The 20,958-nt window shown below is 40.8% G+C and overlaps 1 protein-coding gene and 1 long non-coding RNA gene across 4 annotated transcripts in view; one reads left to right on the top strand and one right to left on the bottom strand.

Moving 5' to 3' along the window:
• The window catches only part of RFX4 (regulatory factor X4), a 131,751-nt gene that overhangs the window by 67,499 nt on the left and 43,294 nt on the right, over window positions 1–20,958 (bottom strand). For all 3 annotated transcript variants that reach the window (XM_043542267.1, XM_037880166.2, XM_037880158.2), the window contains exons 4-5: window positions 17,664–17,787; window positions 4,409–4,470 (exon numbers count right to left, since the gene is read on the bottom strand). In XM_043542267.1, the coding sequence (XP_043398202.1) occupies window positions 4,409–4,470; window positions 17,664–17,787 (186 nt within the window). The remainder of the gene's footprint in view (window positions 1–4,408; window positions 4,471–17,663; window positions 17,788–20,958) is intronic.
• On the top strand, window positions 1,728–19,055 carry LOC122464928. Its single transcript, XR_006289371.1, has 3 exons — window positions 1,728–1,847; window positions 7,695–7,850; window positions 18,990–19,055. It is a non-coding gene; the product is annotated as an uncharacterized LOC122464928 (long non-coding RNA).

Raw genomic sequence — 20,958 nt, 5'->3', positions numbered from 1 at the left:
CGCCAGGAAACCAGACAAGGATCCACCAGAACTCTGCTTGGGATTTAAGCAAAGGTCATCGAACCTGAGACATTTCGGCACAATAGTTTGGGTTTGACAAATCAACATTTTCTGATTAAACTTGGTCAGAAAATTCCCGACCAGCTCTAGTCCCAACCCTGTTCCACATTTAAGATGACAATCGTGCCCTCCTGCTCAGCTACCACCTGCTGTACACACTGATGTGCTCCATTTTTTATATCAAGAGTCATATCCTCTCACTGGCTCTAGTCCCCTTATGCTGTGTAAAAGGGCTGTAGCAACCTAAAGGGGCTCTACAAGCCCTGGTTCCAGCTGGGGGAGAATTTCCCCCAGCACAAGCACGGTGGAAGACAACCATAAAGCTGCCTTCTGAGAGCCTCCTTGCAAGCCCTGATGCGGGGGGCATGCCAGAGGTGGGACTGAGGGCAGGAAGAGCATGTTGGGGTCAACGCTGTAGCAGGCAGCACTGCAGAGATTCTGAACAGCCCTGGCAGGCTGCAGTAACCTAGGCAGGGCCCCAGCCCCCAGGATGGGGAGGGCTGGCCTTACCATGAGGCGAACTGAGGTGGCCACCTCAGGTGCCAGACTGGAGGATGAGGGGCGGACGGGACACTAGGACCCAGAGTTTCAAAGTTTTGGCCCAAGTGAGGGGGATGTGGGCGTCATTTGAGCTCCCCACCTTAGGTGCCAAAATGTTGTGGGCCGGCCCTGACAAAAATGGATTAAAGCCACCTTTGACTCCGCTTTCCCTGCATTGCAAGTTTTCTGCAGTGCCTGAGGGGCACAGCACAGAATCTCACCCCCTGTGTTCTATCACTAAATTGTTCCTTTAGGGCTAGATTCTGATTCTTTTACTCACACTGGGTAGCGCTTTACTCCAAAGGTAACCTCATTGACTCCATTAGGACTATTCACGGAGTATATACTATTCACCATGAGTAAGGGGATCACAATCTAGCACAGTCAGTTTAATTGCTGAATTACTGGGACAATGTAGGTGGCATCCTACGAGAGGCCTTTCCCTCTAATAAATTCAGCAACTCACAGAAGCTCAATTTGATCTCAGCTATACCTGTTTCAAAATCAAAACCTGAACAAAAGTGTGGAGAATTTGATAGTGTTTTATTTTGTATCATTTCATTCCTGGCATATTTCACTTAGCAGTACACTACAAAAGAGGGTTTTTCCAATAGCCACAAAATCAAAGAAATGGCAATATTCAAAATTAACTTATTAGGATTACTGCTCCAAAGGACAAAAACTCGTTAGTACGCTCTGCAAATATTCTTTTCTAACTTTTCCTATCAGTTACTGTGGAAAAGAGTTAAGCCAATAGCCAGCATATGAAAGTTTAAGCTTTAAGAGAATAAAATGCCGACCATACCCAAACATTTTTACAGCAGAGCGGAATGACTTTTCCTTTCATGGGCTGAGTACCTGCAGTACTCCTTCAGTGAAAGAAATAAAATTCCCTGCACACCATGTAGTTTCCATTGGGAAAAGTAACCCCTTGTTCATATAATTGAAGAGTTTCAAGCTACAGTACCATACAGAAAGAAATCGGCTTTTATGTATAGCTGCCTTCTCATGGCTCACCTGTTGTGAAACTGTTTTTAAGCTCAGTGAGATAGAACACAGCTGTGTTCTTACAGGCAATAAACCCCATTGCAAAGAAGAAAGCTGGTCAGCTGATGACCAGAAGCATAGTGACATTGTAGCGCTGAACTTCCTAATGTTACTTTTTTCTATAAAAAGACTGAAGGCAGAACAGTGTGAAGCTAGATAATCTTAACCATTTGTACGGCTGGAGTTCCTTTTGGCAATAGGTGGGTAGCGGAGTGAAATGATATTGGCAGCAATTGGTCTGCCCAATTGTTGAGAGGGAGACCGATCTTCTAGTTTATAGTTCTTCAGTAATTTCTCTATAGAACATTTAATTTGAATGTGATTGGATATTTTTGAAAACAAAAATAGAACTCAGTCAGAGCAGTACTGCATTTGGCAGAGAGTGCATTTATTGTGATGGACTGTATTTTGTGCATGTAGATCTTCACCTTTAATTGGATAAAATCAGAACTACTCATCTGGGTGCTGTGATCCCTACACTGCTAACAGCTAAAAGAGATGTAGACCTGAAAGAATTGAATTCCACCCCTCCTGTTGCTGTGAAATTTTGAGAGGAAAAGACATCCAACACAGTGGGAATCATGAACTCCCTATGTGGCCATGCATTTGTTTCTATGCTGACTGCCTAAAACCCTGTACATTGCTCTGATTATTTTGTTGTTTATTTTGCCTGCCTTTCCTTATTTAGAAAGATGGTTAAGGTCAGATGTTAGCAACAACCCAGGCCAAGTCTGAACAGGATGGGAATCTCACTGGACAATCCAGTGAGATGACACATGGCCACTAGGTATCCTATTGACAATTCCACATCACCAAGAATGGGTCCTGTAAATATTAAAATAACCACGTCTACCTGGAAATGCACCCACATAACTATGTAATGAGTTGGCCTGTTCAACTGGATGCTACTCCTGAAGGCGTTCCCTCTGAAACTGGACTGGAGTGGCCAAATTTATTGGCCAAATGCTGCCTACAAAGTTCTACAGCAGGACTATGGCTACAACCAACTTTAAATGTGAAAATATGCTCATACCTCTGCATTAACAGGAGAGTAATTGCCATCTATTTCTGTTTATGCAAATTAAGCATGGAACTGGGGCTCCTGGTAAACTGCTAATATGGCTCCCTCAAATGGGTCACGTGTGGGTGTCCCCATTATAGCACAAATGAATTGCTAGTTTCAGCACTCGAGTGACAGAAGTACCGTCTTCTAAAGGCAATTAATATTATCGTCAAACATGGTAGCACTCACCCTTTCCTTTCAGCTGAAAAGCAATTAACCAAATGATGTTGCAGTTGACACCAGTGTGAGACAGTGTACAATTTCACGGCCTACTACCCAAAACCAAACTGTCACATCTTCATACATACTGCCCTTGCTGAACCAGTGCAGAAATCATGTCCATTTCTAAACCTGGCTAGCTTGAGCCCTCTTGGCCTACAATTTTTTGCTAATGTGCAGCTGGGCTAGCCCATCAATTTCATGTGAATAATATTTTGGGTTATTAACCATTATGGTAGCTGGGCAGAAACACACTGGTCTTTGGGATGAGATCTCAATTTTAAAACTGTCTGAGGGTTATCACTCTGGAAAAAGAGTTTGGTTACAAAACCAGGAAATTCTCACAAAAATTGCCTCAGGGAGACGGTGGTGGGTTGTTGTACAGTTAGTTTTGATTTCAGTGAAGAGAACCTGCTAGAGACGCATCACCATGGAACCATTTATTAGAAGGAGAAGGAAGTGAAATCAGATTTTAAAATGGTACTTGATTGAATATCTTTCAATGTATGACTTATTGTTGGTTTCTATCCTTAATATATGTTAATAGATAGGTTTAATTATCATTTTATATGTTTTTCTTATTGATTAGTAACATTGTGCTTGTAGGCTTTATGTGGGAATGAGAAGTTTTACCAACAAAATTTTGCAGCCATACTAGTTAGGGCTTTCATTTTATATTTTACAAATTAAGGGTCCGATCTGGACAATATGTGGACCTCCAAGGAAAACCTAGGTGTTGCAGGGAGTGATGTTGCATTCACTCTTCTTTCTGAATCAGTATAGAACCAATTCCTGTGATGTTAGGATGCACTTTACTCTGGAAATTTCATCTTTTGGATGAGACAGAAAACTCAAATCCTGACCACTTATGGTTTATTAAAGATCTCATCTTCTCACAAGAGCAGAGGGTATTAACTCCAGGTTCCTGGCCAATCTCCAGTTTGGGCAATTGGATTCTTTCTACCTAAATTCCCTCTAGAACCTCTTTTTGATATAGTGTTCTGCCATTTATGTCCTAAACTGTATGCTATTGAATAACTGTCACATTGCACCCCAGAAATGGTTGCATTTCAGTGGTGGGTGTGAAGATCTCTAATAGTGTATGTAGTGCTCTGGAACCTTTTGGCAAGAATGGTGCTATATAAAATGTATATGAAATATAAATGATATAACTCTACAAAGTTTCAGAAAGTTAGCACAGAATGGTGAAATAAGTAAAAGATGCTCTTTTAGACCATTTATAAATTACCTTAGTTACTACACCACTAAGAGAAAATATTACTTTGAAATGGCTTCTAAAGCAACAGAAATAGAAGTCAATGGGAACTCCATGGTAGAATCTTCAGGCAAAGTTTGGATCTAAAATGCTACAGGGGAAAATTCATCCCTGGTGTCATGCCCTTATCTTCAGTGACAGGAAACCAAATGGCAAAATTTGTCCCTGCGTGAGAATGTGAAATAATACTATACGTTGCTCACTTTGACTGGCCTCTGGTTCCGAGTCTTCTCGTTGTTAACTGTGGAAATTGTTGTCTTATTATCTGCAAATAAATACAGTGACATGTTAACAAATCCAAAAAATCACATATGCTAATACTGTATTTTTAATATAGCCTGTTTTGGGCAGCACGAGGGAAAGGGAGAGAAATTGTATTGCACGTAAACAGGGGAACCACCAGAAATTTGTCACCTAGTGTGCACGATCGCACTCACCCTGCAACAGCGCGTAGGCCCAGTTTCCCATTCCAGTGTGTTGCAACTTGGTGCCCAGGGTCGCAGTGCCACTGAGGTTTGGCCTGGTGCCAGGTTGCAATGCCACTCACTGAAATGGGGCCCTGCGATCCTCCATCATGATAGGTTTGGACTCACAGCCCCTCTGAGTGGCAGTGCAACCCTGCATGCTGGGTCACACCACCACCCAGTTTTGGGACCCTCTCAAATGGGAGCGCCAGGCAACCTGCCTATTTTCCCCTCTCTAGGCAGCTGTACCCCGCCCATTGGCACTCCTGCCAATGGTATGCACCATGTGTAGCAAACAGAGCTGTGGGCACCACTGCAAGTACATGTAAAGTGTGACAGGAGAAATCGAACCAAATTAGCCTTTTCTAAAAAACGATGTATTAATTTAATCCCGTTACTGAATGAGGCACAATAACAAATAAAATTCAGAACAACTCCACTCACTTAAATGAAGCTGCTCTGAATTTATACCAGAGTGAAGCATGATTCATAAACTCTAAGGGCACAGTTCTGCCCTTAAGCTTATTGAGAGTTTCACCTAAAATTGGGCGTACTATTAAAGTTGCTCATATATGCGTTTGCAGGAGCAGGGGCTTCATGTTATCAGAATAAGACACTAATTATTAGAAAAATTGCTCAGTGTTCTGGTCAAATAAGCCTGATATTTTACAATTTGGGTAACTTTTGGTTATGGAATATTAATTTGTGGGCAGTATCTCATCTTGATGGCTCTGGAAGCAGAATGTTTCTTAGAATGCAGTAATTCTTTCGGGGCCCCCACATTCCTGTTATTAAAATACTCACACTGCTACAAGAAGATTCCTTGGAAAGAGGTTGCTGTTTGCCAGAGGCCACAATTCCGCTAGATGAGGTTCACAGTTGTGTTTACAGGGATAGGGTAGTGTTAACGTAGGCTTAATCTACACTCTGGATGGAGAATAAAGGTCCATCTCACAAACAGGATTAAGCAAAGAATTTGAACACTGATTTATGCCCAATAGACAATGAAGGGGACTGGTAACCAACACCACATCTTCAGTGCTAGCAACATTTAGGACTCCGATCATTATTAATTCAAACAGTAGATTGTGCCTTCAATAACTATTGATTCCTTCATGCAGTCTAGTCCCTCCACCAGTGCAGAGCCCCTTTGTATGGGTCTGCCCAACTCCTACCGAGGTCCAAGCGAGTGGAACCCCCTCACAGGAATGAGCGCAGTCTGCAGTATCACATGAGGCATGATGAAAACTCTTTCAGCAGAACAGCCATACAAGAAAGAAAGCAGTAGGCCTTAAAGATTGGTATGGAGAAGGAATTTCTTCCTTTATTTTACTCCTAGGCATTCTATTTTCCACCCTAGATTATTGCTGAATTTTTCTCATACTTGATGAAAGCCATGTAAAATTAATTGAAGACAAAGATAAAAGGAGCTGTTCAAACAGAAGAAAATGTCAATTAAAGATTAATTACATAATATGGACTTTTCCCATAAAGTTGTATTTTACCACAACTGGTATCAGCAATCAATATCTAACCCTGACTGATGATCAAAAGCTATGGAACGGGCATTTGGATCAAAGGTGTTTTATAAAGATTATTACAGTATCACATATTTGGCTTATTCTTCACAAATATTTCTTGCCAAATCTACCAATGGTTTTCCTTGTGCAACAGATAATCGATTTGTGTTTGTTTCTCAGAACCTTGCACACACTTTGGCTTGTGTCAAAAATGCTACGTATGTTCACACTCACTAGGCTGTTCAGCTTTAATTTCTGGAGCAAAACTTCAGCAAACAGTAAAACACTTTTGTGGAGCTGTGAAAGTTCACAGCCTAGCTGTTTGATAAATGAGCAGACGGGCAAGCAGCCCCTCTTTCTTTTTTTGTATGGATTCAATGAAGCCTGCCTAAAGAACACCACATGCTGTTCCAGCTACTGATCTAACATTCCGCAACATCTCAACCTTCCAAATTCCCTTTAATTACACATTAATCCCACCCCTCTCTCTTTCAGTTTCTGCAGACAAGGTTGGGGGCTCCACAGGGCTGTGGGAAAAAAGGCAGTGTTGAAGAACCACTTTCTGGGGATTTTTTTCCTTTTTTTCTTTTGGTGGTTGCCGTCACTCAGAACGTACCATTCCACTCCCGAAGTTGAATATTACAGCAGTGGATTCAAAAGCAAACTTACTCTATTTTACTTTTACCCTAATTTTTCTTTCAAAACCAAACAAAAAACAAAAAAAGTAATGGAATAACTTTCAAAGTCTGTCAAGTGCTGATTAAGTGTTATAGTGTACACTGTAAATGTTACCTTATGAACCATATTCTGTGGGAGTTCTTGAAATTTAGAAATCAGACATTTCTACATACCAGGGCAGAAATGACCAGGAAAAGAAAAGAATAAATAAAAGCAGAACATCAGCTGATTTGCCTTTTTTTTTTTTCCTCCCAAATCCAGTACATTAAGCAGTAAAATATACTTTCTGGAGTACTGCTGAAGTGTGTGTTGCTTATAACAATATTCAGTATAAATTATTTTTTTTAAAGTCCAGCAAAACCTTAAAGAAAAATTCCAGGATTTTTCCAGCAAACGTTATGGGGGGGGGGGGGGTATGTGGGGGAGGGGTGTAATTTCAAGCACAACAAATGTTGTTATTTAAAAAATAACTGTTATTTTCAAACGTTTATATTTATATGGTTATAGATGACTTTGTTCTATCTCCATGGATGGAGCTAGTTCCCTGCCAAGTGGCAGGAAGTGAGGCTGAGTAGGTTGAAATCACTGTGCATTGAAATCAATGGGAAAAGCAGACATGTGTGATTGTTGGTTTTAAAATGTGTTTCCACTCTGAAAAGTGCTGATAAAACCCAGCAATATGGGGTTTCATGTTTATTGACTTTCAGTGACTGACAGAGAAAATTTGCTCTTTTTAATAAGTAAAGATGCTTTTTTCTAGCTGTCAGAACTGAAAATTCAGCTTAGGATCTGAAAATTAAGCTAGGTTCTTTCCTTCCCATCACCAGTAAAGAAGATTCTGTGGGGCGGCTGCAGATACAAGTGAGGGCAAGATCTGACTCTACAATTTGAACTTGTTTAATAATTCTGTTGGTGATGTGTGAACAAGAATAGAATCCAGCTGCATTCCCCACGGCAATGTTGGCTCTGCGGTAGCAACAGAGGTAAAAGATATCATGTGAAATCATACCTATACTGGAGTCAGTGGGAATTTGCCATTGATTTCAGTGAGGTCAGAATTTCACCCCATATGTCCCTAAAGTGAGCAAATATAAATCTGAAAACAGAGAGCTCTGCTGAATAAGGAGGAGTCATTTTACATTGTCACTTATTAAGACTAAAACCACATTTTTACACTAAACTTTATTTTATATGAAGTTTCACTTGGGATTTTTTAGGAAGATGAAGCCCAGGAATTTCACATGAAGATAATCTGGGCTCTCAACACCACCTCAGGAGCCAGTGCTCCACTGATTTCCTTCCCTGCTTAATAACTTCAGCTCTGCCCCTTTCATATGTGCCTTGGCTAAGATCTAGTCTTTCCTTCTCATGAGAGGGAATCTTGTGTATTTTCCTATGAGCTATTTAAACATCTCCCTCATCGCTTTGTAAAATAATCACACAATTAAATAGTCATACCTGATGCCCCTATTAGTGAGTGCCTGGGATTTAGATAAGGCAGGATTAATTACATCCAAAAATCAGAGCTGTATATTTTTCTTCTCTTTTGGACTATTACCAAACACATCTGTGTTTGTTTAACCCTTTTGATGTTAATCCTGAAATGTGGTTTTATGAAAGTGGACAGAACGCCTGTGTTGTGTTTTAATGTTATCAGTGAGAAGTACATGAGGGACCCTTTTTTCTGTATGTGTGGTGGGGACAGGTGACCTTTCCTCTCTGAGGTTATAGAGGACACCAGAGATAATGGGAGAAGGGCTCCCCTCAAATCATTCTTATACATTTGAGGTTAAACAGTTGCAATGTAACATACAATATCTATTACATAGCCACAAAAATGAGAAAAGAAGTGGGTTTTTTACCCACGAAAGCTTATGCTCAAATAAAGGTGCCACTGGACTCCACAATGTTTTTGTGGATACAGACTAACACGGCTACCCCTCTGATATTATATAGCCATTACATTAAGAAGCATTTAATCCAGCGGTACTTTTGAAACCTAGAATAGTTGCCTGAGTAAATCTAATTTAAATATCAAATTAAATGTACTTTTGGTAATTCTTAAGAAGTTGAAATAAACAGTAAACAAGTCATATGTAAGGCTCAGTGCAAGATACCAAAAGTTTTATAAACAATAATATAGAAAAATATACAAAAAGTGCAGATATCTATATTGTACTCTGCATGAGCCATGTAAGCATCAGCCAGGGATAGCTGCAAAAGATATAACTATGCTGCCGAGGTGCACCCTGCCCTTCCGATTTATACCATCTGTAATTTCTATTATTGCATCACACATGCCTCAGCAGTATGAGACTCAAACACAACCAGGGTCCTCTCTATCTTTAAAATGAGAAGTGTATTGTCTATTCTACCTTTAACCCCTGCACCAGGGGCCATCATCCCTTATCCCATTCACCAGTGAGCTGTGAACTTTCTACTTCCCAATTATTCCACCTAAATTCTTCCCTGGTATGAGGCTCAAAAACAGCTTAGGCCTCAGTCTTCACACTGACAACTAAGGATGGGAGAGACCAGCCATCTTTGAGGTCTTGTGAAGACTCTAGAACTTTTTGGTTTATTAGTTAAAATGTTGGATTTTGCAAAACCTTTTCAAAGAAAGATTCCCCTCCATTTAAACTGTTATTCTTCAAAGGTACATTTCATTTTTACAAGTGCATTTGAGCTAAATAGAAGCCTGTGCTATACTTTGCAAGTCTTTCTACTTCTAATTTGAAAATTATTCTTGCCATGCTCCTAACACTATCAAGGGCAACTAAATAAATTTAGAATAAAACAAAAACTCATATATTAACAGCCCAGAACTTGAACTCTGCCGGAACAAAACAGAACTCCCACCACTAAGATTCAGAGTGCCAGTCTAGAACTCATGATTATCACGTTCTAAACAAGGCAAGAGAAATTCTCTTACCCCTGCTAATAATTCCTTCCATTCAGGTCTGTCTCCAGTTTCCCCAGCAGGGCCCGTCATTCACTGAACATTGACTGATGAGCTGTGCACTCCCTGTGGCTTCCAATACTGCACCCAGAGCACATTCTTTGCTTGTGTGAAATGAGATACAAAACACAGTGTGTGCTATTCCCCAGTTTTAGGGTAATTATTTTTATTGCTCTGGTCTAAGACAACTCTGCCAGGGTGGTCATTCTCCTCTTGTTCATTGCAGGGGTGAGCTCACTCTCTCAGAGCTGGGCTATCTGTATTTCCCATTAGTGTTAAAACTCGAATCACAAATACTACTGGTACCTTCAATCCTATACAGGAAAGGTGGGGTTCTCACAAGTGCGCCGCTGTGACCTAACTCTGCTCCCATTTAAGTTTTACCAACCACTCCAATGCCAAGTGCTTTTGAAAATCCCACCTGAAACCCCCACCCCCCACATACATATTCTAGGATCAGTCCCCTAATTATAGGGTATCATGTAGACGTGCTGCCCCAGGAAGAACAGAAGGAATGCATTGTGCTGCAGAAGCACACCACTGAGATGCAATTCCTCCAGAGCACCCCTTTTCCACTGGTGGGAAGAAGCATGATAAATCAACCCACTGTAAAATAATACTCCCCGCCCCCAGCATCCATCCAGCTCTGCTGGCCCGTGCATAGTGGGGGAGGAGGCATGACCTGTGCCTACTCCTCACTCCCTCCATGCCCACTTATATGCGAGGGATGGGGGAGGGCAGGAGCATTGGGAGGTACTTTACCCCTGCTCCCAAAGCTGTGTGATTCCAATGGAGGAATGAGGTTATAATCCAACCCTAAATCTAGATTGTTACATTGAGGATTGCTATGTCCCAGTTGACACTATCAAGCAAGATAAGGCAGGCTCTTTGCACCCACTTTAATCACTGGCCCTTGTTCTGACAACTATCTGTTGAGTAGGATCTTACCCTGCAAACAGTCCTACTGGCTCGAGTCCTTTAGGGAAGTTTGTGAAGCCCTTGCTTGAATCCAGGTATGTACAAAATCTTCCACTGTAAGAGTTCATCCGGCCAGATGAAATTCAGGCTAATTCACATGTGACACTGCACTCCATATTCTTCACAGTGATATTATTATTGATAGGATTCTGGCATAATTATGATGCATTTTGTACAAGATAAGACATGTGAGGTGTCATTGAAAAGGTTATGATTTGCTGAATATGATAATCCTATTTATATACAAGTATCATTTTTGTATCTGAAGTTTTGAATATTGACTATGTATCTGTACTTCAAATGTAGTTACACCTGGGTAACGCCCACTAGACAAGATGCTTTCAATCTAGATAATGGGTGGGGAAGGGCCTATTCAGGGCAACGGGCCATTAGAAAGAACAATAGGCCTCAGGAGAGGTTTATCTCCCACCTGGTGAGCCTTCCTGAGAATGCTACAGACAGCCTGTGAGTGATGACTGCTATGACTCTACAAATGTGTGACCAGGCCACAAGATGCTGGACTCCACCTTGGGATGTCAGTATTTTTCCACAGACTGCTCTGGGAGCCAAGTTTTGAAACAAAGCGTTCCTGCCTTATGCTAAAGCTATGTAAGGTAGGGAGTGACATCATCAGAGGCTCTTCATCCCACACACAATAAGATTCCTGGAAACACCTGGGGAACAAAGACTGAACTAGGGGAAGTGCTGGACCCAGGTTAAAGGGATTTCTAGCCTGTGTATGAAACACCTGGGGATTCCAAGCTGTAAAGCAAGCACAGCTTGCCCCTTAAGAATCTGCAGCCTGCTTGTATCATTTCTCAGGGTGAGAATCGACAAATTCATATCTAATCTATTTAGTATCTTAATCTTATTTGCTAGGTAATCTGCTTTGATCTGTTTGCTATCCCTTATAATCACTTTAAATGAACTTTTTTAGTTAATAAATTTGTTTTTGCTTTAATCTGAACCAGTGAGCTCTGACTGGAGTGCTTGGGGAAAATCTCTGCTTGGTTATCACAAGTGTGCATTGTTCTCTTCACATTGAGGGATAGGCGGACCAGGTATTAAACCCATATACTGGCAAGATTTGACCAGGGCAGGATGGAACTGCTGTGGGGCCCCAGGCTGGGAAGCTGGTGGTTAGACAGCCTGCACGTAACTGCAGCTGGGTGTGTCCCTACCTGTATGAATGCTGGTGAAAGTGCAGGCTGGAGGGCTTTGCAGCTTGTCAGAGCAGTACAGTGTGAGAGGGAGCACAGGCTGGTGGGGCGGGGGCTCAGTGGTACCCCAGTTCCAGATGGCACGCCAGGGGAACCCCGTCACAGCACAATCAAACAGACTGTTGCTTTTTCAAGATTAAAGAACCATTGAACACTTTGGCTCAGACTCTCAGTTGAGTTGTAGCTGCCTGTAATGGCCAGGGTGTAGGCAACTGGACCAGTAATGTCTGTTGGGCCAGGGTTGTTACCAGGCAAAGTCAGGAGACGGGTTCCAAAGTCAAGCCAGCCTAGGGTCAATGTCAGGATCAAGACAGAGCGAAAAACAAGGTTTGTAGCCATAGCAAGCCATAATCTGCATTGTTGCTCAGACAGCTCCCTGGGCCAATTTCCTAGATTAAACAGTTGGTGTGGACCAATCAGGCGGCCGCCGGGTTCTGTTGCTCTGGCCTCTTCAGGAAGTACTTCCTGGGTGTCTTTGCTTTTGCACTTTAAAACCACTGAAATGTGCAGTCTGAAAACTGTTGCACATGAGGACAAGCTTGTCAGGAGGATACTTACAATACACACTCCTGATTAGTACACAGGGCCTTGCCTGTAAAGTAACCTTTAACAAGGGCAAACTCATCTTCAGTCCTTTCCGCTGATCGATTAAACTAATTCATTTGCTTTAATGAGGGAATCGCATTTCCCTCATCTTTGAGTCCCAAGCCAATTGGCTCTCAGGACTCTAAGGAAACATTACTGGTGAGAAGGCACAGATGTATTTTTATATTTTGCTAAACACATACGGACTGTGTGTGACTGCCCTCATTAGTATTGGACCTGAAGTCTTTGGTATGGACAATTGTCATAGAAGATACATTTTTATTAGATATTGTTTCCAGCCAATACTGGGAAGGAGAAAAAAGAAAAAAAAAAGAACTAGGGGGGAAAAAGGTGTTTAAATCTAAGGATCGGTGTGGTCCAGTAGACAAGGTGCTAGCACAGGAGTCAGGAAACTAGTGCTTAATTTGTGCCAGGACTTGCCAGGACTGAGCCCCGGCACCTCTAGGCTTGCTGTGTCAATTATGAAAGTAAAAACATTGCTTGAGCCCCGGCACCTAATTGCTTGAGCCCCAGCAAGCCCTAATTGCTTGAGCCCTCTTTCGTTACCAATTAAGCACTGCAGGAGACCCTGGCTCTGCTGCTGAACTGTTGTGTGACCTTAGGTACGTTTCTGTGCCTTAGTTTCCCCATCTGTAAAACTGAGATAATATTTACTGGCAGCCTGTATTATAGAGGAGGTCACATTAGATCAGTGGTTCTCAAACTTTTGTTCTGGTGACCCCTTTCAAATAGCACGCCTCTGAGTGCGACCTCCCTTATACATTAAAAACACTTTTTAATATATTTAACACCATTATAAATGTTGGATGCAATGTGGGGTTTGGGGTGGAGGCTGACAGCTCGTGACCCCCCCATGTAATAATCTTGCGACCCCCTGAGGGGTCCTGACCCCCAGTTTGAGAACCCCTGCATTAGATGATCCAGTGGTTCCTTCTGGCTTTGAACTCTGACAATACTGTGGATTGATCATCTAGCAAAGTTTGATTTTGAAAAACTTTTTCTAGTTCTTAGAATGAAAAGTCTTAAATAGAGAAGCCTTGTCTAGATTAGAAGGGGTTTGCTGGTACAGCCATATTGGCAAAGCCTCCTAGTGTAAATGCAGCTTACACCAATAAAAGTACTTTTGCTAGTGAAGTTTATACAGTTCCCCAAATGAAATAAGATATACCAGCACAAGGACTTTTATGCCAGTAGAACTGCATCTACTCAGAGGCTTGTGCCAGTGTAGAATGTCATAAGAATCAGTGACATTACTCTACTCCCCCTTTACATTTAAAAACATGGGACTTAATTCTCATTCGCATCCAGACCACGTTACACCACTTTGGCAGCATCTGCTTTACACTGCCAAGGGTGGTGTACAGTAGCCTTAGTATGAATGAGAATCAGCCTATAATTTTTTGCATTCTTCAGGATGCCGAGTTCTTTCTTTTTCCCTTTTAAAATATTTATTTGCTGCAGCTGGCCAAAGACACAGCAGCATCACATCAAAATAGGGAAACAATGGAAGGAGATAATAGAACCTCCAGGCTGCACAATGGAGTTGCATGAAGAACACTGGGAGGGAGCATAAACCCATCACGAGACACTGCAGAGTTCCCCTTTGGAGACATTCAGGATCTCGGAGACAAGTGTTAAAACAGAAAGTTGGGGGAGGGGGGAGACTACATTTTCAGGAGGTGGGATTAAGAGAGTGAGGAGCATATGGGGTCATGAAAGAAACAGAGGAAGGAAGCAGCTATGTGAGAGGACACCGGGGAAGAAAAGGGGAATGGAAAGGGGACAAGGCTGAAGTTATTGGTAACTTTATAGCAGTGGTTCTAAACCTACAGTATGAATCAATGCTCACCTGAGATTACTGACAGATCTGGGAACGGGTCAAACAGTTGGGAAGATTTTTTTAATTAAATGTTTGATTCACTGAGTCCTTTGTCCAAATAATGGGGTTTCCTGTATTTCTGCCTGAGGACTATTTCACAAGCTGAACATTCTCACAGTCAGAAAAAACTTTTCTTCACATGCCGCCCAAATTCCTTTTTCTTACTTGTACCCCATTGGTCCTAATTAAATGCTTCCCTGTCCCCTCCCACTGGCTGCAAGTACCAATCTAACTAATACTGCTCCCTCCTTAGGGTGAAAGCCTGGTTCCATTGATGTCATTGGGAATTTTGCCATTGACTGCCCTGATTTCAGCCTCAGTCAAAGCCTGGCCTTCTTTAGTCATTGCTTAGGTAAGTTATACAGGTAGAATTGCCAAGCGTGCCTAAGGCCTTGCCTTCGCTAGGAAGAAAAAGGGTGGGTTTTTTTACTACTTGTTACCAAACCCTTTTTCCTCATGTGGATACACCTTAAGTGCCACTGAGGACTCTCTTAATCATCCCTCTTATAGTAATTCTGCTCTTCCATCTTCTTATCACGTCTCTTGCTCTTTTTTAAACTCCCTTTATTTTTGTCTCCATTGTACGTGTATTCCATTTAAAGGAGGTTTTAAAGGCACTTCTGAGCTGAAACCTTGAACCCCAGGTCTTGATCTACACCAAACATTCATAGGCAAGTCAGAGATCCCCCAAAATGGCATTTATAAATGAAACCTTACGTGTACTGGTGGTATCAGTGCTGGCATATTAATCGAGAAGAAACAGTTGACTCAGAGGTAGTGTGCTAGGGGTTTACTCATTGCACATGGGTAATTTTTAGCTCAGGACAGAGAGCTCTGTGCTTTAAAACAATCTATTGAAAAATAAAATAAATCAATCAAAAAGCAGGAGCCCTTATGTTTAACATTGCCCACAAAGTTCAAAGTTCAAAGATGAATCATAAATTCAGTGAGATCCACTCAAAGGAGAACTGTCCATAACTTCACTAACAGCTTTCACAGAACAACTAGCCTCTTTCTCTGGAGTAGAGGACAGCTGCAGTGCACTGATGAGTCGCAGTAAGGGCAAATGTGTCTGGGTTTCTGTTCAGCCAGCTAAATATGGAAACCCCTCAATTGGCGCTACTCATTTGTGCCTGGAAGGACAGCCCCACTTCCAAGGCACTTATGGCGCACACACTTTAAAAATTACTGCTTTTTCAGCTGCCACGCCACAGCAGCGTAATTTGTCAGAGCTCTAGGGTGTGTCTACACTAAGGGAGAAATCGACGGCAGAGTCATTGATTGCATGGAGTGACTTTTGGCTTCACTGGTCTTTGTAACTGTTTAGTACCTCTGCACAGCAACAGTGGGTTTGACAGAGCCATTTTGCTACGTTCAGCTTCCTACAGATAGCCTACTGCCTCACCACCATAGCTGTACCAGTGCACTCAGATTCCTGATGTACATATCCCTGTTGCTGGGAACATAGGTTTGGGGGTAATTTGCACACATGAAACACTGCATGATAGGATGCAGTGAGAAGGCTCATTTGTGTTGGCTCCTGTCTACAATGGAGAGAAACCGCTAGATCTGAGCTAAATCCCTGACTCTAGTTTGGGTGTTGCAACCAGCTGGTAAAAATCTGCATTTGGGACAACTGCACCTGCTTTGCAAGTTCAAGATACTCCAACTAGTGCTTCGGGGAAGGGAAAGGGTTTAAATGCCTCTTCACCTAATGTAGGCATAACGGGAAAGACCAGTGCACTTTGAGAGGTCACCAGTGTGGCGTAATGTTTCAGACAGGCAAACCATGTTTGTTTCCTGATTAAACAATTTAAAATTTTACAGCTTATGCATCATTTACAGACATTTTTGTAAAGGCAACAAAGGTATAATAAAAATTGTACCTGTGTGCCAAATTTGTCAATCTGTAGGAAATTTGTTACTAATTTCCATTGTTTCTAAATTAGTCATTGGAACAATATTAACCACTTAGTAGCAATGATATAGCAAATAGGATGAACAGAAGTTTGAATAAAAATAATTTTTCATTTACTATATCTAAACAGAACTTTAACACAAAGTCAACCTAACTGCTTAGGGCTTTATAACAATTAATTCACCTAAAACTTTGCCACACAATGCATTTTACTTGCTTCACTAAACTATTTAAATAAACATGAAATACAAAAGAAAACATTCCATTAAATGTTTTCTCCTCTTTTGGCTTCTGCATTAGGAAACATTTTTGATTCTGTAAATATATAGCACTACTATACAATTAATGTTGTAAACATTAAATGAGACTAGCTTCAATTGAAATTAGCTTCAGACGGATGCTCGCAAACTTTTCAAAAATGGTTGGCAAATTTCAGCACGTTGTATCACAAAATACAAGATTTAAAGGTCCAGGGTGCTCTCTTGAATAACTAAATAAAGATTGACATAATCCTATTTTGCACTTAAGACACCCACCTATTTGAAAATTCAAAAAGTAAGAACATCTGGTAATGTTCAGGGTTACAGGGAGCTCCTAAAAAGACAATGAAACTTGGTACTGAAATATACAACTAAGATTTATTGATCACATCTGTACTGTGGGTGAAATTCACTCACTCACAGAAGACCAGCACAAGACATATAATGAGCCTGGTTCTCCTCTCACTCATGTTAGTGTAAATCAGGAGTATCTTTACTGAAGTCAATGGGCATTCCAATATTTCTGCAGAATTAATGTGCACTTCTGTCCACACTAAGAGTTTTTATTGCCTGAATTGTTGCTGTTTAACTCTTAAAATTAATGTTATTGTTAAAGCAATATTAAGGAATAACAGAATTACTTACACTCTCTTGTATTTGGCTTCCATATTGCCAATGCCATAAATGTCATTTTGAAGCAAAATGGTTGCCACGAACAGGCAGGTCATAAAAATCATCAATTTTTTAAAATGCATTTTCACTTTAACCATGATGAAAAGCGATCCTGACCTTCTGAGTGTTTAAAATGCTTCACATTTTTCTTGGAGTTTTAATACGCACCATATTCCTTTGATGCATCACCACCTCTGACTTGAAGTGACAGTTTTCCTGAGGTTAGAGCCTTTATCCATAAAATATCAAAATCTCACTGGAGCAAGGTTAGGGAGCAAGGCTTCTCATTGCAGTTTAGACTCACCTTCCCAAAGCTGGCAGCGTTAACAGGCTGCGTGTCGTTTTTCTCACAGAAGTCCAAATAGTGCATGTAGAGAGCACTTCGAGGAATGCAAACGCCTTCTGCAATCTCATAGTTCTCCTCCAGCCTTAAAAAGCAAATACCAAACAAAGAAAACTGCAAATATGTTGGCTGCCCTGAATTATAAATAGTGTGCAAACCTGCACGTTTAAGTGACTTTCACTTTTCAGCTAACCTCTGTTTTATCGTTATCTCATCTTTCCAATTCACCTCCACCCCATTTGTCTGTATTGTCTACCTGTTGCATTCTATCTGATATGTAGATTGTGAGCTCCAGGGGCTTCTTTGTTACTTCTCTGTACCGTACCTAGCACACTGGAGCCCTGATCCTTGATTGAAATTCCTAGGTGCTATTTTAATAATTAATACTATTATATCATAAAACTTTAAATCATATTGGGTTAAACGAATGAATGCACAATCACAGAATAAAGAAATCACTAAGTGGCAACATTCTGATGCACCCTAGATGATGAGTCCAAGCCAGTGTCACCATCAACATCCTGAAATATTTTAAATACTTTCACTTCTATCTGACTGCAAGATTCTTTACATAAAGTAAACAGGAGTGGCTAAAATAAAATATTTGCATCAATGTAAGGATCTCCACAGATCAAGTTTTGTACAACAGTTTCTTACAGCTGCTGATGAACAACACAGGATAAGAAGAATCTACCACGTGCTGAATGCAACATTAAGATATTGTTCTATTCTACCTCATAGAAAATAATAATTCCCCGCAATATATTTAATTTTACACACACACACGCTTTGCCTTTAAAAGGAGACTCTCCATATAACTGAATAATTATAAATCTGTCTATCTGAGAACACGTTGCTTTGAAAATTATTTTCTGAAGGCTGATCTTTCCCAAAGAATAGAGGCCCCAGTTCAGGCAGGTACTTAAGCACATGCCTAATTTGAAACCCATGAGTAGTCCCACTGACTTCAATGCTCCTACTATAGTATCTTGCTGAAGGAGGGTCAGAAAGGGTACACTCCATTTTTTTGGTTAATTATATTGCTGGAATCAATATTTGCTCAGGAAACCTGGGTTTTAAAGCAAACATGGCCCTTTAAGTAGTTACCTGTAAAAGTTCAGATCTCCAAATAACCTGAGTTTCTCTGTTTCGCTGCCCTTGGCAGACCTTCCCTCCATGTCAGTTATTGTGACCATTTGTGACTGCAAACTATTTTAATAAGATATCTGGCTGGATGAATGGAAGCAGTTTGTAAGGGCAACATCTATTCTTCCTTGGTTTCTACAGGAATATCATCACGGCATCGTTCCCCAAATTCATTGACCTTTAACAAGACCTCTTTTCAAAACCCAGTGAGTTCATTTCTATACTATAGCTGCTAATTGGCACGTCAGCTTCCCTGACCAAGACAGGACAGAAAGAAAAGCAGTTAATTATTTCTGTTCATATCTGATGAATTTTTCTTTTTCTCCCCTCTTTCACGGGGAGTCATTAGTCTGACACTGAAGAATGCTCCATTATACCTGGACTTTTTTTTTTTAAATGATCAAAAACCCCATTTTGCTCCACTTCTTTTATTTTCCTGCCTTTTATTTAACAACTTTATCATATTTTGAATTCAGCTTCATCCTACAGTATTGTGGAAAGATAATGAACTCAACCTTCTGCCTAATAAATCATTATCAGAAATATATGTGTGTCCTAATAAAGCAATCCAGTAGTTCACTATGAGAGCTTTTGTACCACTCATGGTATTGCAGTAAAAAAACCTAATGTGTCTATAGGAAAGACAATTTTATCTGCCCCTATTACTGTTCCCCTTTGTTACTTATACAGTGCGAGATTAAAAGGGATTATTCTGCATCTGAGTAATGTTTGTAAGTGTTGATCATACAGACTTTTATTTTGAAATGAGAAGCAACAGAATATGCCAAACTGTTGCAACGTAACTACAATTAATTCCTATATTTATTGATGGAATTACTATGCCAAGGAAGGCCTATTTCTTATAATCCTCTCTTTCCCCCTTTCCTAGTCCTTTTTACATTATTTTGCCACTTATGCCCGATGAGTAATTTATATCACCATTTATGTCACTGCTGAATTTGGCCCAGACTTTCATGGCAGTTGCACATGTTTACACTCTAGGCTGTCTCCAACTGAATTTGGCCTTCTCTCTTTTACAATCATGCAAAGGCAGAGTCCAAGGCAATTGCAGGCAGAGCTGTCAAAAAAACACATGAAACTAAAACTACTACGCATGTCTTGTCCGGTGTTTGTACAGCACCTAGTACAGTGGGGTCCTAGTTCATGACTAGGGCTCCTAGGTGCTACTGCAATATGATGGTTAATCTGATGCTAACGTGTTAGGCTTTTTAGAACAGTGCAAAACGACATCTTCACACCATGAAAGCTTAGCACTTTACAGCACACTGGCCAAGATATTTGAGTGTCTGCTTGTATACAGTATAATCTATCCAGTAGCACAGCTTCTCCAGGTGAGACCAACAACATTCAAAGAGATAATACTAAGATAAACAAAAGGAAGAAACACCACATACTGTTGTGTGGCACAGCCGCTAAACTGTGAAGCTCTGGGGCGTCAATCAATATGCTAATTGAATTGTTTAATTTGACACCAGAAAAAAGATATTTTAAAAACACAGAAGAAAGTTGCTGTGTGTATTTTGCTCTCCTCACATATTTTTCAGTGGAATATTCAATAGAGGGAATTAAATGCTCTGCAAAAAGTCAAAAGGGAAAATGCATGCACTAGATAAACATGGGGGAACATAACGTAATGTGTAGGTAGCAGGAAGCAGATAGACTGCATGATGCAACAAGCCTTTTACATTTCTAAATTCTAGGATTCTCTGGCAAATGCTTCTGAATGGGCATTATTGTGCAGACTGCATTCCAGCAGAGTTCTATATCCCAGGAGTTTAGGGATTTACTAACCTTTGTGAATGAGGAAGCCTGAAAGTGTTTGGCTGAATATTGTTTATAGTATTTGCATGTTTTCTTTTGAGAGCGGTATCACTGCCATGTGTTCCAATTCAATCTCACTTCTTGGCTACTATGTTATTTGCTCCTTTGGGGGGGGAAAGACTTCTAACTGGCACTACCACAAAATAAACAATGTCCTGAATTTGTGGCTGCTAAGTACTGTTGGCTATTTTATTTTAGATAGAGTGTCCTACATTGTATTGTTTACCTTGTACTGAGGTCAAGTAGACTGGGGGAATAATGCATAATA

This window comes from Chelonia mydas, chromosome 1, assembly GCF_015237465.2.
Source record: "Chelonia mydas isolate rCheMyd1 chromosome 1, rCheMyd1.pri.v2, whole genome shotgun sequence".
Classification (NCBI taxonomy): Eukaryota; Metazoa; Chordata; order Testudines; family Cheloniidae; genus Chelonia; species Chelonia mydas.
This window is presented reverse-complemented; position numbering and strand designations above follow the sequence as displayed.